The 16,734-nt window shown below is 44.8% G+C and overlaps 1 protein-coding gene and 1 long non-coding RNA gene across 3 annotated transcripts in view; one reads left to right on the top strand and one right to left on the bottom strand.

Annotated features, from left to right (window-relative positions):
- The window catches only part of LOC310756029, a 54,301-nt gene that overhangs the window by 8,756 nt on the left and 28,811 nt on the right, over window positions 1–16,734 (bottom strand). Inside the window, exon 3 of one of the 2 annotated variants that reach the window (XR_014544664.1) lies at window positions 10,148–10,294. The exons of the other annotated variant lie outside the window; for it this stretch is intronic. This is a non-coding gene — a long non-coding RNA (uncharacterized lncRNA). Of the gene's footprint in view, window positions 1–10,147; window positions 10,295–16,734 lie in introns of those variants that run through there. 2 annotated transcript variants of the gene reach the window in all.
- LOC310755951 (aquaporin-5-like) lies at window positions 5,676–16,722 on the top strand. Its single transcript, XM_083599500.1, has 4 exons — window positions 5,676–7,604; window positions 9,977–10,141; window positions 12,992–13,075; window positions 14,759–16,722. Exons 1-4 carry the CDS (start codon window positions 7,242–7,244, stop codon window positions 14,933–14,935), a joined length of 789 nt encoding a protein of 262 aa, XP_083455626.1. The 5' UTR covers window positions 5,676–7,241; the 3' UTR covers window positions 14,936–16,722.

Raw genomic sequence — 16,734 nt, 5'->3', positions numbered from 1 at the left:
TTACCACGAGGGGCAAAAGGGAACATCCCCCTAGGCCACATGGCCATTGACCATGGGGATTTTATTTCCCCCTTAAGTCTGAGGCATGTGAGCCGGTTGGCTTGGATGTGTCACCTTCTAAGTATTGGTTCTGCCTGCTCTTTCATGCAGTGCACCTGCTCTGTGGTTTGTGCACTGTGTCAGCAAAGTTTAGGCAACACGATGACCATGTACATACGCAATAAACAAACTTGATAGAATTCCTTCGAACTATAACAAGTACAAATTGAAACTTTAGTCTCAAAGTCTCTGAAGATCTTTAAATGAAGCGAGGTACCAGACTTTGTGGGACGCGGGTGGCGCTGTGGGTTAAACCACAGAGCCTAGGACTTGCCAATCAGAAGGTCGGCGGTTTGAATCCCCGCCACAGGGTGAGCTCCCGTTGCTCAGTCCCGGCTCCTGCCAACCTAGCAGTTCGAAAGCACGTCAAAGTGCAAGTAGATAAATAGGTACCGATCCAGCCGGAAGGTAAACGGCGTTTCTGTGCGCTGCTCTGGTTCGCCAGAAGCGGCTTAGTCATGCTGGCCACATGACCCGGAAGCTGTACGCCGGTTCCCTCGGCCAATAAAGTGAGATGAGCGCTGCAACCCCAGAGTCGGTCACGACTGGACCTAATGGTCAGGGGTCCCTTTACCTTTACCTTACCAGACTTTGTACGATGAAAGACTAGCTGTGAAGCTTTGTGTATTCAGCAATTATGATGTCCAACAGTGGTCAATATCCGGAATCACTGTTCACTGTTCAGATTCAATTTGTACTTGTTATAGTTTGAAGGCATTCCATAAAGATTGTTTATTGCGTATGGACATGGTCATCGTGTTGCCTAAACTTTGCTGACGTACTCTTTGCAACACAGGGGTTTGTGCACTGTGGTGAGGATCACATAGGTGCTGCAATGACTCCAACAGGTGTGAAGAGGCTTGGTGGGGGAAAGCCCTTGGCTATGTTTGGCTATGACAAATGTTTCTGTTTAGACTCTACTCTCAAAATGAGGCATCAAATATACCAATAAGCCTCAATACACCCATTGCAGCTATTCATTCCGAGAGCTGCTACAGGCACCTGGGCTACAAGCGCTCTCATTGTCCCAGATTTCCAAGAAAGTCACATCCAGCTTTGCAGTTACACCCAGATTCCTCACAGCGCCTTACTTTTACTTCCGTAGCCAGAGGAAAAATTGTGTTACCAGAGCATTTTAGTTCCTTAATGACTCATCTGCTGTTCCCCGCAGGGGGGACAAGGGGACAGAAGGCAAGCTAAAGAGAGGAAGAGGGAAGGACAATTAAAAATCGTCATATCAATTTGCTATGTAAATCAGACCTGCATCTTAGCATCTTAACTCTAAATATTTATTTCCAGTGCTTTTTTTCGGGGGGGAGGCGTAGGAGTACGCATACCCCTAAACATTTTGCAAATCTAGGTTTGGCCTCATTGAGGGGCAGTATTTCAATAAAATCAGAGTACCCCTAAACATTTTTTAAGAAAAAAAACCACTGTTTATTCCTAGAAACTATTGGTTTCAATAGAAGTCACCTTCTATTTTATCATGTATTTTTAATTGTAAACAGCATAGAGTAAAATCTCATGGAAAAAACTGTATAAAAATGTTTAATTTAAAAAAAGACCTTCTAAATATTGATTACATTTTAATCCTGCCTTCCTCTAAGGCAGCCTTACCTAACCAGATGTCCTTCAGATGTTTTGTTGTTGGACTACAACTCCCATAATGCTTGACTATGCTGCGTGTCACACTGCTGTCAGGCAAGGAATGTCCAGAGCAGGATTCCTCAACCTCAGCCCTCCAGTTGTTTTTGGCCTACAACTCCCATGATCCCTAACTAGCAGGACCAGTGGTCAGGGATGATGGGAATTGTAGTCTCAAAACATCTGGAGGGCCGAGGTTGAGGAAGTCTGGTTCAGAGCGAGGAATTAAGTCTTTATTGTCAAAAGTACACCTACAAGCAGGACTTTTTTCCGCCTGAACTCACCAGAATTCAGTTCCAACACCTCTCAGGTGGGCTCCATTGCCATTATAAGAGAACAAAGGGCGCGTTCATGGTGAGTTACAGCACCTCTTTTTCTAGAAAACCAGCACTGCAAGTTAGAGAAAGGCATGTCCATCAGTCCTACATCTCTCAGCTTATCGTAGATGTGCACCCGATGGGGCAGTCGTACCAACAGACAAAACATTTGTAATAACGTGACACTGAATTCTGCCCATTGTGTCTGACTTTTGGCCAACCAGTGAGCTTCATGACTTGGTAGAGGTTGGACCTCTCCCTCAACAGTAGGAATAAGTGGATCTGTCGATTTTGGTTTCTCATTTTCCCAGTGTTAAGTTCAGTTCTACTCACTTACACACCAGTTTGCGATATTGGGTAAAAGTCAACAAAGTTTTACTCACAGTAAACTTACAGTATTTTCAGAAATTGAAATGAGCAAACCTAAAATCATGTTCATTAATTTCAATGTGTCTACTGAGTGAAAGTGAGTTAAATATCACCCTTTTTTTAAAAAAAAGTAATCATGCAAATTCATCAGCATTTTAATGCAGATTTCTCTGCAGATTTCCCCTAATATACCCATTTTTGCCAGCCAATTTTCCCCAATATAATGCATTCTTATAAACACTTCAGCCTGGTATATGCATTTTAGTACACATTACAATGGTACCTCGGGTTACATACGCTTCAGGTTACATACGCTTCAGGTTACAGACTCCACTAACCCAGAAATAGTACCTCAGGTTAAGAACTTTGCTTCAGGATGAGAACAGAAATTGTGGTCCGGTGGCGTGGCGGCAGCAGGAGGCCCCTTTAGCTAAAGTGGTGCTTCAATTTAAGAACAGTTTCAGGTTAAGAACGGACCTCCAGAACGAATTAAGTACTTAACCTGAGGTACCACTGTACTTGGCTAGAGAACTGCTTTGCAAAATTCAGAGCAGTGTGAATGTTGAAGGATGGCTTTTTTCAGTTGGTGTATTGTTTTGAAATGCACAAACTAGGTTGATCCGTCTCAAAATGCAGGCTTTCCTATCCAACACTCTGCATCCACAACACAACATTTGTTCTGGCATCATGTACTTAGGATCACAGGGCCGTTCAATATATCGCCCGAACCAGCTCAAGAGCAGAAGGCAGCAAATCTCTCAAAAGAGAACGCAGAATCAGTCACAAACTAGCAATACTTGGGGTCCCTTCCAATTCGGCAATTCTATGATTCTAACACGTGCATGATACTGACCTCATCCCAGCTGTGCCACCTAAAGGTGCACACCCTGCCCTGTGCACACACTGGCAGGCAGACACATGTACACACTGTGCAGAGAAACAGTACTGTTTATTTGACCTTTGGCTGCTCAGAATAATGGTTCGCTGAAGCTTAGAGCAGAGCACAAAGTATGTGTGAGTGTTTGTGTGTGTGTGTGTGTGTGTGTGTGTGTGTGTGTGTGTGTGTTTGTTGGCAGCTGCCGGTTTACCCTTGCACATGCCTTTGCTATTATCATTCTGGATGCAACCAGCAAGTCCATTAACCCACTGCAGATGCCAATTGTGCCCCGAGTCCGTGCCTAATAATATAATACATTCAAAATGCAAATATAAGGATGATCATTGAAAAGCATTGAAAAGTGGCTTGATTCCCCCCGCCCCCAGCAAAGCCTCACCTATTTCAGTCCTTCTCTGCCTGTGGAATCTCCAGTCTTTTCTGTTTGGTGAAATCTACCCCCTGGATTTGTTCTGGCAGTCAAATCCTTGCTTGGCCATTAGGACTTGCCGCATGGCCCTGACTGAGTTGCTGTCCCAACCTCAGCTCTTTCCCTGTAAAATCGGCACTCTCAGAACCTGCCCCATAAAGATCTTTTGGGGACAGATAAAGATTGTGACGTAGAACACCGGTTTGACAATAAGCCAAGTAAATAGCTGTTTAGTTCAAATCTATTTCAAATGCAATCAATCATGGCTTTGGGGGTTTTATTCTGGTCCTTCAAAACAGTCAGGCCACAATGCTACCGCAACAGTAAAGGTAAAGGTACCCCTGAACATTAGGTCCAGTCACAGACGACTCTGGGGTTGCAGCGCTCATATCGCTCTATAGGCCAAGGGAGCTGGCGTTTGTCTGCAGAGAGCTTCCGGGTCATGTGGCCAGCATGACTAAGCCACAAACCAGAGCTGCGCACGGAGACGCTGTTTACCTTCCCGCTGGAGTGGTACCTATTTTTCTACTTGCACTTTGACATGCTTTCGAACTGCTAGGTGGGCAGGAGCAGGGACCGAACAACAGGAGTTCACTCTGTCGCAGGGATTCGAACCGCCGACCTTCTGATCGGCAAGTCCTAGGCTCAGTGGTTTAGACCACAGCGCCACCCACAACATTTAAAGCCATTAACTGCCTGATTTACTCTGCCAGGGCCTGTATTCTAGACCTAGCAAACTTCATGCCCCCTTGGCTTCCTAGCTGAGTCCCCACGTTTCACAGCTTCATTTTCTTGGTGACTTACCAGCGGGACACAGCTCCTTTCAGCTTTCCAGTTTTGTCCCTATCCTGCTTTCTCCTCACTTCCACCTGCCTCCTTCTTCACATCTCCACCAAGCATTGTTCTTTATTGTACACTTTATCCCATTCCCATAGCCACTCATTCTCTTGGCCCACCTTCTGCAGTCTTCCTGTCTTCTTCCCTCTGAGGAAATCCAGCCTCTCCTGAGCTTCAGTTGTGTGTGTTCCCTCCTTGAAAGCCCACTTCTTGTTGCAGCTTGCTGCCTCCTCTTCCCTTTCCTTTAAATTTCATTTTCCACCTACCTTTCTTTCAGATACTCAGTTGATTCTGGAACTTCCCTTCACCTTCCCTGCCTTTGAGCTCCCTGCCCCTTAGCGTCTCTATATCCAAGGACCTCTTCCCAGCCCTTAGCCTGCCTCTGTTTGAAGTTTTAACCCCAGCCAAACTGACAATTTCTCATTTCCTCACAGAAGCTGAAATGCACATTTTTTGTTTCCCTGATCAGCTGAATATTCTGTGTGGTTAACCAGGTAATCCAAGCAATGTGAGAGGTTTCACTACGCACAAGAGCAATGCAATATAGACAATCATGTGAATGCTTAGGGTCAAACTAGTTCATTATCGTTATCTCCTTCTAAAACAAATTAGCAGCCCTATGCAGCTGCTTTGAAGGATATGGAAGAGGTACTGGGCACCCTCAAATCTTCCCTCCTTACAGTCTCTGCAGTCTAAATTGTCTTTCCGTGAATACCTAATTAGTTATGTAGGAGACACCTGAATGTTTTCCCCAGTGCAACTAAAACAGCAGCCTGGTTTAGACTATTACTATTTATGAAATTTAGGGTTCAGACACTGTTCAGAGAAAGAATTGGACTGGGTCCAAGAAACATGGGGAGTACAACCTTATTGCTCTCTCAGTGGTTTTTGATATGGTTGACCATGGGATTCTCTTGAAGTGTTTCCATTATTATTATTATTATTATTATTATTATTATTATTATTATTAATGTTATATTTCTATACTGCCCTTCTTCTGATCACAGGGTGGTTTATGAGATAAAAACACAAAAATGCATAACATGATAACAAACAAAATAATAACACCCCACACAAGCAAAGTTTAAAAGCACATCATTTGTTTAATTAGCCAAACGTCCAATAGAAGAAGAATGTTTTCGCCTGGTGCCTAAAGATCTGTAATGAAGGTGCCAGGCAAGTCACCCTGGGGAGAGCATTTCACAAATGGGGAGCCACCACAGAAAAGCCCCCTTCTCATGTTCCCACCCACTGTACCTCTCTTGAAGCAGGCACATGAAAAAGGGCCCCAGGTGATGATGGCAGGGTTTGGTTCTTATGGGGAGAGGCTAACCTTGAGGTGTTGTGGTCCTGAGCCATTTAAGGATTTATAGGTCAAAACCAACACTTTGAACTGGGCCAGTAAACAAATTGGCAGCCAGTGCAGTCAGGTAGATAAAGAGACAGACGGATCCTATTCAGAGGACCAACTCTGGGTGCTCTCACCAAATGAAGTGAGGTGGATGGGAGAGGGCCTTCTTGGTGGTGGCACCCCAGTTACTAAACAGTCTCCCCAGAGAGGTTCACCTGGTACTATTCTTATGGTCTTTTCAGTACTAGGTGAAATACCTTTTTAATCATCCAATCTTTTAAGCAACCTGTGCTTTTACCACCTGTCTCAATTTATGAATTGTGCTTGATGGGCTATTAATAGTTTTGCTCTTTTCTCTTCCAAACAAGAACAAGTGCTGCTTTTTGTACTACTTTTAGTGTTTTGCATTGTGTGTGTGTTTCTTTTAATTTTTGTGAGCCACCCGGATAACATGTAATACTGGGCAGTTATCCAAATGGTATTAAATAAACAAATGCCCCAGGTTCTGCACTCCTATTGAAACTTTACAGGTTGTAAACTAAACCTCTACACTGCTGATACATTTCACGGCTCTCCAGCAAGTGGCTGCATGTAGATTTGTACCCATTGTTTTATTTTACCTTCCTTTTTGATAGATAGGAACATAGGGCAAAAGCTTTCACATTTTCTGGAGCAAACTACCAAAAACTCCTAACGATTCGAAAGAAATGCATTCAAGACCTGCGCTGGCATACTGGAGAATCCAGTTCTGCAGAGTTGTCCACAATTATTGCCCGATTACTTTCCACTCTTCAGCCCTGAGAAGGGGGAGGTGGAATAGTGGCATATTAGAAGCCTAATATCTGAGTGCATTTTTTAAAAAATAAAAAAGCTTAATAGAGACGAAATGCCTTGTGTTACAAACTGAAAGAACAAGAAAAGAGAAGAAAAGAAAAGAAGGTAAACAGACAAGGTGCTAATCTCTGTGGCATTATGCAATATTGTGGTTATCTAATGACAGCAAGGCTATTCAATAGAAACCCCATTGTCTGAAGGAGAAAAGAAGAAAATCAGCACCAATATTGGAGCCTACAAGAGAGGAAGGTGCAGTTGTTGTCTGAAGATGGAAAGTTTCCAAACTCCACAGGAACAGGAGGGGGAAGAGGAGGACTGGCCACATTTATTGGCTCCACCCATACCTGGAGAGGATCTTTTATTGCAGCACCTGTAGATATATATCTCTCTCTGTATGGCCCAGCACTTTGCTTCACTCCCTTGGCATCCCAGACAGAGCAGAGACTTTCACACCTTCATTGCCATTACACCTGCTCCAGTGCAACCATGAGAAAAGAAATTTGCACCATCGCTTTTCTTCGAGCTGTCTTCTGCGAGTTCTTAGCCACACTGCTCTTCGTCTTCTTCGGTTTGGGCTCAGCCCTGAAATGGCCTTCGGCCTTGCCAAGCGTCCTCCAGATCGCCCTGGCTTTCGGCTTGGCCATTGCCACGATGGTACAGACATTTGGTCCCATCAGTGGTGGCCACGTCAACCCAGCAGTGACCATCGCCTTCTTTGTGGGGAACCAGATCTCTTTCCTCCGGACATTGTTCTATGTTGCAGCCCAGCTGATCGGTGCCATCGCCGGGGCAGGCATACTTTATGGGGTGACTCCTTCTAACGCCCGGGGCAACCTGGCAGTCAACGCGGTAAGTACTTGCTGCGACTGTGGATTAGATTCGTGATATTGGTGGTTTGGCACCTTGGGCAGGCAAGTGCCCCTCAAAGGGGAACTGGCTTCTCAGGAGAGACCTGAACCTAGCCTCTGGAGAGCTTGTGGCACAAGAGATCCCACCAGCACATTATGCTGCAGAGTAAGAATAGGCATGGAAGTTTGCTGGCAGGACAGGTTAATTGTGCCTTGTAATTTTCAATGTGGCGTTTCTTCCAAAGGTCTCTCATATCCAAGCGAATGAGTCAGCCAGTCCCAGAGAGAAAGAGAGAGAGAAAGAACTATACATTTTCTTTAACTCCAGCTTTACCACTTGAAGAATGATCTGGGGAGCGGGGCAGATGTGCAGATGTTGGTTCCTTTTAGAGTTGTTGTTTTTCAAAACGATAATAATTTGGAACCATTTCAAACTGTTGATGCTCAGTTGGTGCATGTTGCCTTGTGTCCTCTTGGAAAGGCATTGACTTCTTTCCCCCTATTTCCCAATGGAACAATAATTTATAATAACAGTTTATTATTTATACCCTGCCCATCTGGCTGGGTTTCCCACTCCAAAAGCTACTCCTGCAGTCCAGTGGACAGCATTCAGTACTATGCTCAGGGATGCGGGAAGGAAGAGAAAATTAGCTACACACAAGCCCAACACCTGTGAACACAGAGTTTCCCATTTGCTTCCCGTGTGTGAGCATGGATCTCTTCAGATCCCTGTGAAAGGTCAGTTCAGCCCAGGATGAAGCTGAAAGATCCAACAGTCTTTAGCACACTAAACTCTATGCTGGGCTGTGTATTGAATTAAATGGACCGTCCGGGAAGGTTTAGAATCCTCATTAGACCTGGACAGGAAAAGGCACAAGACCAGCTAAGCCAGCAGGAGGAGGATATGGGAAGCACAACATAGTGAAAATTCAGAACACCCTTTGCCAACCTGGTGCTCCCCAGATGTTTTGGACTTCAGCTCCCATCAGCTACAGCCAGTAGAGCTAATGCTAGGGGATGGGGAGAGTTTTAGTCCAAAGCATCTGTAAGGCATTAAGGCTGGTTGGTTGGCATTGATCTGTCTCGAGAGACAACAGAAGAGTGCGCCTTCAGGGGTGAAGTCAAACTTGTAGTGCTACAGCGCCTGCTGTGGAAAGGGAAGGGAGTCAGTGTTAAAGGCAACTGAAAGTTCCAGGTTTCCATTGCAAGGGCACAAATTCCCTACCAAAGGAAATCAGATTTTTTTACCTACAGTACTTGTTTAGTGCTGTACTAAGGATCCAGCTTACTTCCCCTTGTTTCCTAAATTTTCACCAGCAACCATTCTTCTGTTCCTATTAAGCTTTTAGTTAGCATGCAGAGACTGCAAAAGGGAATCTTCGGACTGCTCTGCATTTCAATCTCTCTTGCGTTATCCACATTAACACTGAATTGTAGCTCTGGATTGTTGTAGATGTAGAAGAGGAAGCTGGAAGGAGAAACATTTGTAATGTAGATAAGCCACCTGCCCACTGTTGGTTTGATATTTGCATTACAAACCTGCCCCAAAAGCAAGAATTACCTTAAACCTCATGTGTGTAAAGATGCAAACTGCCTGACCAGAGGGCTTAAAATCTATCCCCCCCCCCCCGTGAATTTCATTGACCTGCAACATACCTATGTAAATCCCAAATGCTTATAGTTCCTTCTAACTCCCCTCTTCTAAATGTAACCTAGAGACTCATTTAATGGAGCCAGGGAACATTCTTTTAAGGCTGCCTAAAAGAGGATCCTGGTATCTGCTCCTGAATTGTTGCAAATCCCATAGCTTCCCCCTGCATTGTTCTTCAGCAGGTATTAGCTGTTGTAAAGAGCATTTGAAGGAGATAAAGCATTTGCCAAGAGATAATATCTCAGGGCTAGGTTGATGAGACTGTATGAGAAATCAGTAACAAAAGAGAGATAAATGAAGGAAATAAAAGAGATACAAAGATGGACAGAGTGATAGACCATTTAAAAAACAATGAATGCCTTGTATAACTCCAACTCCTGTTGCTTCTTAAAGTTCCTTTCCTGTCCTATGGAGAGAGGGGTTTATAATTCCAGTTTTGTTCTGTTGAAGCTCAGTGAGCTGAATTGTTTATTTAGTATTATTAAGCACCACACCTCCAGCAAGCTTGGCAGTGTCCAAGTACAATGCAGCTCAGAGGAATGAAATCTAATAGCAACCGTGAAGTCCTATTGCACTTTGGGGTTTGTTGTTTTCTTAACAAGCACCCTTAAGAGTAACCTTTACTTAGTTGGAAGTAGTTTTTCTTGGTTTGAAGCAGGAGTTAGTTCCGGAGATGAATGTGCAAGATTGTAACCGAAGTCTCTGCTCTTCCATCCTGACAGCTCAGCAACAACACAACCGCAGGCCAGGCTGTGGTGGTGGAGATGATATTAACTTTCATGCTTGTTATGTGCATCTTTGCCTCGACTGACAGCCGCCGGCGCGACCATGTGGGCTCCCCAGCCCTGTCTATTGGACTGGCTGTCACTCTGGGCCACCTCGTTGGGGTAAGTGTTTTTCTGCTCAGGTTTTCTTTTAGGAACATGGGGAGCTGCCCGATGTTTTGAGTCAGGCTATTAGTCCATCAAGCTCAGGTTTGTCCAGAAATACTGGCAGCAGCTCTCCAAGGTGCAGGGGGCAGGAGCTGAACCTGCGACCTTCTGCGTGGAAAACAAAGCGGTGTTACATAAACAAAAGGAAGGGGGAAATGGAAAGATTGAAATGCCGCCACATCATGGCAGACTTGAGTGCTGATCACTTGTGGGGGGGGTTGATGTGGGGCCACAGTCACTTGAGCACAGGGAGAATAATAATAATAATAATAATAATAATAATAATAATAATAATAATAATAATATTTTATTTATATCCCGTCCTCTCCAGCCAAAGCCGGGCTCAAAGCGGCTAACAACAGTAAAAAGTAATACAGCATTCTAAAATCAATTCATTCTAAAATCAGTTCCAACTCAAATTAATGGCAACCATTGGGATAGAGTTCTTTGAGGATTACCAAAGGAGGGGGTCAGGCTGTGCCCTGGCCAAAGGCCTGGTGGAACAGCTCTGTCTTGCAGGCCCTGTGGAAAGATGTCAAGTCCCGCAGAGCCCTGGTCTCTTGTGGCAGAGCATTCCACCAGATTGGGGCCACAGCCAAAAAAGACCTGGCTCTGGTTGAGGCCAGCCTAACCTCCCTGTGGCCCGGAACCTCCAAGATGGTTTTGTTTGAAGACCATAAGGTCCTCTGTGGGATATACCAGGAAAGGCGATCCTGTAGGTACAAGGGGCCTAGGCCGTATAGAGCTTTAAAGGTTAAAACCAGCACCTTAAACCTGACCCTCTACTCCACTGGGAGACAGTGCAGCTGGTATAGCACCGGGTGAATGTGATCCCACGGCAAAGATCCCTTAAGGAGTCTCGCCGCAGCATTCTGCACCCACTGGAGTTTCTGGGTCAGTCTCAAGGGCAGCCCCACGTAGAGTGAGTTACAATAATCCAGTCTGGAGGTGACCGTCACGTGGATCACAGTGTCTAGGTCAGGGCGAGAGAGGTAAGGAGCCAACTGCTTAGCTTGGCGGAGATGAGAAGTGGCAGCTCCATGCAAAGAATCCTATGACTTCTGTCATTTCTGCAGTAGGAAGCAGTCTTCATAAAATCATAGAACTGTAGAGTTGAAAGGGATACCAAGGCTCATCTAGTCCAACCCCCTGCAATGCATGATTCCCAGCTAAAGCATCCATGACAGATGACCACCCAATCCCTGCTTAAAACCTCCAAGGAAGAAGAGTCTTATGCCACGTCAGACTGTTTGCCTATCTAGCCCAGTGTTGACTGGCAGCAATGGCTCTCCTGGGTTTTGGGCAAGAGTATGGGTTGAATCCAACGCTAGCCCTACTCAGAGTGGACCCATCGAAATGAACAGACATGACTAACTTAGGTCTGTCTACTCTGAGCAGGACTAGCTTTGGATACAATCATATTTCTCATCCTTTACTACCGGTACCTTTTTCACTGAAGAAGCCAGGATTGGAAACAAACGCATTTTGCATGCTAAAGGTGTGCTGTACTATAGAGCTATGGCCTGTTTGGGTAGAGCAGAGGCAGGGAACCCATGGCCTCGTGTAGAGATGCAGCATTCGCATGAAAGTGCTTGTGCACACAAGCAGGATTCCTACCGCACCAAGCATAGCCAGGCTGAGAATCTGATAGCAGCTCCATGGTGTGGGGAATGCTAGAAGGGAGAATTTGCAGGGATTGCCTGACTTTTGCAAAGCAACAACAACAAACCTATGGTTACGTGGAACATACTCAATAAACACACAAAATGTAACTGGCTGTACTTTTGAATAAATAAGGTATACTATTCATGTGTGGGACGCAGGTGGCGCTGTGGGTTAAACCACAGAGCCTAGGACTTGCCGATCAGAAGGTCGGCGGTTTGAATCCCTACGACGGGGTGAGCTCCCGTTGCTCGGTCCCAGCTCCTGCCAACCTAGCAGTTCGAAAGGACGTCAAAGTGCAAGTAGATAAATAGGTACCGCTCCGGTGGGGTAAACGGCGTTTCCGTGCACTGCTCTGGTTTGCCAGAAGCGGCTTAGTCATGCTGGCCACATGTCCTGGAAGCTGTACGCCGGCTCCCTCGGCCAATAAAGCGAGATGAGCGCTGCAACCCGAGTCGGCCACGACTGGACCTAATGGTCAGGGATCCCTTTACCCTTTACCTTATTCATTGTATCAATTTGTAGATTTCAACAGAAGTCAACGAAAAAAGCAGAAGACTCAGTGGATCAGTTCATTCTCTAGTCAGTTCATGCATAAGGTCCATACATGTAGAAGTATCTATTCCACCTGTCTGTTCAAAGAGTCCAGTAATCCACATGAAGAGTTGCTACAGTTCCACAGAATCCTTTTACAGAGTCTCAGACAAGGATTTCCAGAATATTAGCCTTGTTTCGCCATCCTAGGCTTCATGGCAAAAATGACCAGGAAAATCAGAAACCAGGAAGGGAGAAACTTTAATAAGGAATAGGAGAAATTTACAAATTACCTAAGAGAACACTGTAAACAGCTAAAAGCTTTGGCAGGATTTGAGTAATGCTTGTAATGTACTATAAACAAAGGTAAAAATGGACTACTTTAAGAAAAATAGAGAAAATATATGATGCAATTGAAAAGATTGAAAATGGAAACCCTGGAAGGGTGGAGGAAAGGCCAAGGATTTAGGGAATCCTAAATGTTGATGGTTATGTCTAATGTTTGAATTTAAATGTGTACTGCAAAACTGAATTTAAAAAAAGATTATAAACAATGGAATTACAAGAAATGTTTAGATGCCTAACGAACACCTCCCCTCTTCTCCACAGATCTATTTTACTGGCTGCTCTATGAATCCTGCCAGGTCTTTTGGACCTGCTGTTGTCATGAAAAGATTCAGCAGTGCTCATTGGGTAAGAAGTTAGAGCTTTTCACTCTGAAGTAAAAGACAGTCACAGGAAATAAGCAGTGAAAACTGACCCTTAGCTGCTGCACAGCTAGGGTTTACTGGATGCAAAATCAAAGTCACACATATTTTAATACAGAAGTATTTCAGTGTAAAAGATAATGCACAGCGGGAATAGACAATGTGGTTCCCTTCAGATGACTACAACTTCCCAAATATTGATCATACTGGCAGAAACTAATGGGAGCTTTAAATTACAAGGCACCATGTTGGATAACTCTGGTGTGTGTGTAATTTTTCATCTATGTTTTAGAACTGTGTTGGACCACCAAATTTCAACAAGATTCGCAATGCCATGAGCACAATGATGGTGATATAAGACTCAGAAATTGGCCACCTTCCCATATATTCTCCTTCGTATTGTAGCTGCATCTGTGGTCCCTAAAATGTGGAGTTGAAATCCAAATAGGAAGTACAGATTGCCAACCACCATTTCTGATTCCTTTAAAATGTCTTGACTTTTTTGGCCCAGCCAGGGACCTCCAAATTTGCTGTGAAATTTTGCTTTTGACAAAAGAGAGATTGCACCCTTGAGAAATTATGCAAATTTTAGTAAAATTCCTTTTGCTTCCTTTGAAATTCATCAGAAGATCTGCCCAAGCAGGAACCATGGGGAAATAGCTATAATGTCTGGCCCTCAGGTTCAGACATCACCCATTCCTGTTCTGGGACTGGCCGACCAAAGAGGAAGGGGTTGCTCTCTGTTGCTCCACATGCAACTATCTACATTGCAGAGCCACATCCCCTTAGGAGTAATCTGTTGGGGGCTGCATGGTGGCAGGGGGCCAGGAGGAAGTCAGCAGTGGGTGGGGCTAGAGCCAAAAGCGAGTGTGTCAACCTCTTTCACTCTCCTACCCTCTTTTCTTTTCTTTCTTTCTTTCTTTCTTTCTTTCTTTCTTTCTTTCTTTCTTTCTTGCCCCTTTTCATTCTCTCTCTGTCACCCTCATTCTCTCTGTGCCACTCGCTTTTTCCTATTTCTCTCTGCCCCTCCACCTCTCTCTTACTATGTGTTACCCGTTCAATCTCTCTCTCGCTCTCTCTCTCGCTCTCTCTCTTCCGTCTTAGCAGACTGTGTGCAGATAGCTAAGTCAGAATGCAGTGTCCTATTTTCCAGGGACAGTCCCAGATTTACAGAAGCCGTCCCAGTTTCTGACTTGATCCTGGAATGTCCCATCTTTTCTTAGGATGTCCCTAATTTCATTGGAGAAATGTTGGAGGGTATGGAGTTATTCGACCCCCAAGCAATCTGCAGTCACTCCTGTACAGGGAAGTTTTTAAATGTTGAATGTTGAATGTTGTTGTTAGTGTGGCTGGGGCAATCCAGTCAGATGGGTGAGGTATAAATAGTAAAATTATCATTATTATTAAATAGGACATCCCTATTTTCATTGGAGAAATGTTGGAGGGCATGTGAGTGGCTAGCTTGCAAAATGCTTTTGAAATTAGGCCAAGGGCTGCATGAGAGTTGGGCTTGGGCTGCAGCTTGCCTACCTCTGCCCAAACCCATGAGGCATTTCTTGCATGGAAGATACGGCACAAGATGAATCAACCATCTCCGCTCTGGCCTAACTGGCACAAAGGAGCCTGAAAGTCTTTGGACAGCTTCTAACTCCTTCCCTTGGTCCCTCAGGTCTTCTGGGTAGGCCCCATCGTTGGAGGCATTGTGGCCTCTCTGCTTTACAACTACCTTCTGATGCCTCATCCAATGAACATGTCAGAGAGGGTCGCAATTGTGAAAGGCACTTACGAGTCGGAAGAAGAATGGGAAGAGAAAGAGAAAAGCATAGAGATGGCCTCCTGCAAATGAGAATGCTCTGGATGAGAAGGTAGAGAAGACACGAACACCCCCTGATGCCAAATGAACACTGACCAAATGCCTTGCAATTTAAAGAACCAAGATAGCTTCCACTGATGCCTGGGGACCGAAGAGGGAATCAGGGGGACATTACTTGTGTAAATAACCATTGTGAGTGTGTGTGTGTGCATGTGTCTGTGTGGGTGCATGGGAAGAAGAAAGCTGGAAAATGGATGGTTTGAGCACAGTCCGTTTTGGGAACAAGGCATTCAAAGTGCCGCACCAAACAAGAATCGTATTGTAACGTCTCAGGACCGGCTAAGACCTGCAAGTGTTCTAGAGTTATGCCTGGCGCCTTAGCTTTTGCAACTGTGCGAGGGATGGGTGTGTTAATAGTTTCTTTAGCAGCTTATATTTCCCTTCCTGATGGGCTGCAGGACAAGTACCCCCAGGTCCACATATACTCTGGGCTTTCAGGGTTTGGGGGCAAAGTTGCCTGAGCTTGAATTTCCTAGGCTTGGTCCAGCTTCATATATGCAATAATGCTTGCAACTAGTCCTTTTTTGGATGCTTAATACATGTCCAGCCCACATAAACTGTAAATATTCACATGAACCCCTCAGGTCGGAGTTACAGTGGGGTTTATGGAGTGATACATTGGACAGGGAGATGAGAATTCGTGTGAAACACCCCAGCCTTTAAAGAAAAAGAGTGCCACATTCACGGAGAAAAGGAAAACACCATCCTGACTCTTGCCTTGCCTTGATTTCCATCTTCCATGGGTTCAAGCAAGCAGCAAAAGGAAGAGAAACAATTTCTAGATCTACTGTATAAAGCACAAGACCCTTTCCTTAGACGGGTGGACATCCTTGCTCCAGCTCGACACTTCTGCCTCTAGTCAGTGTGTGAGAGGATTGCTAGCATTTGCGTTTGACCAGGTATCAAGAGGTTAAAACCTAGAGGAGGCAGAGCCAGGAGTCAGGATGGGGGAATGGGATTAGTAGGAGTGGAGCCAATAAAATCCAGAGGTTTGCTGCTGCGGCACAGAAGATCACGTGTGAGAGTAATCTCAATTGCTGCCCCTGAACAAAATCTCCCCTGTGGCTCTGGGCTCTTGCAACTCCCTTTTCCTTGGTCTGAGGAAAGGTGTGGCCACAGAGGAAACAGGCACAACTGAAGGCTGCTAGCTCAGTCACTCACGCAGCAGTGTGTGAAATGGACCATTTGGCTCAGCTCCTGAGGATACGAGGTGGGTCACCTTCGGAGATCAAGACATGTTGCAGGTGCACTAAGTGGGAGAGGTGCAGCTGAATTTCACTTCAAGAAAAGAAAAATCAGCTTGAAACAAAAATCTTACTAGCCGCAAATTCTGGCTGTTGAACAAAATAATTTGGCAACAGAATCAGATTTTAAAACAAATAAACATGACTGAAATGTCTAGGGAGAGTTTTGTTGTTTGCTTGGTTGGCAGCCCAATTAAAGGGAAGGTAGTTTTGGGTGCTTCATCCAGAGGTGAGCACAGGTATGATGAGGAACTGGACCAAAAGTCAGTCCTCCTGCAGCTGTGGGGGAAGTCAGAGATGTGCGAGGAAAATCAATCCAGAAAGAATGATCTGTCCATTGACCCTTTCCAAAGTGTTATATAACTTGAGCTGGGCGGGGAAAGACTGCTGTTTTCTGCATTGGCCGGTGTCTTGCTGAGTTTATTTCCTGTTTAATGCAATTTCATTTATTATTATGAGGGTCTCTGTAATATATTGTATTATTTATTATGAATAAAAAAAACTAAAAAACAACAACAGTGCAACAAC

Source organism: Podarcis filfolensis (assembly GCF_964270895.1).
Source record: "Podarcis filfolensis genome assembly, chromosome: 2".
Classification (NCBI taxonomy): Eukaryota; Metazoa; Chordata; class Lepidosauria; order Squamata; family Lacertidae; genus Podarcis; species Podarcis filfolensis.
This window is presented reverse-complemented; position numbering and strand designations above follow the sequence as displayed.

What these genes read in the sequence shown, in the direction of transcription:
- LOC310755951 (XM_083599500.1), top strand. Translation starts at nt 7,242, where the DNA reads ATGAGAAAAGAAATTTGCACCATCGCTTTTCTTCGAGCTGTCTTCTGC. An exon ending in GCAACCTGGCAGTCAACGCG is followed by an intron (nt 7,605 to 9,976) that starts GTAAGTACTTGC and finishes CCATCCTGACAG; the next exon opens with CTCAGCAACAACACAACCGC. An exon ending in CTCTGGGCCACCTCGTTGGG is followed by an intron (nt 10,142 to 12,991) that starts GTAAGTGTTTTT and finishes TCTTCTCCACAG; the next exon opens with ATCTATTTTACTGGCTGCTC.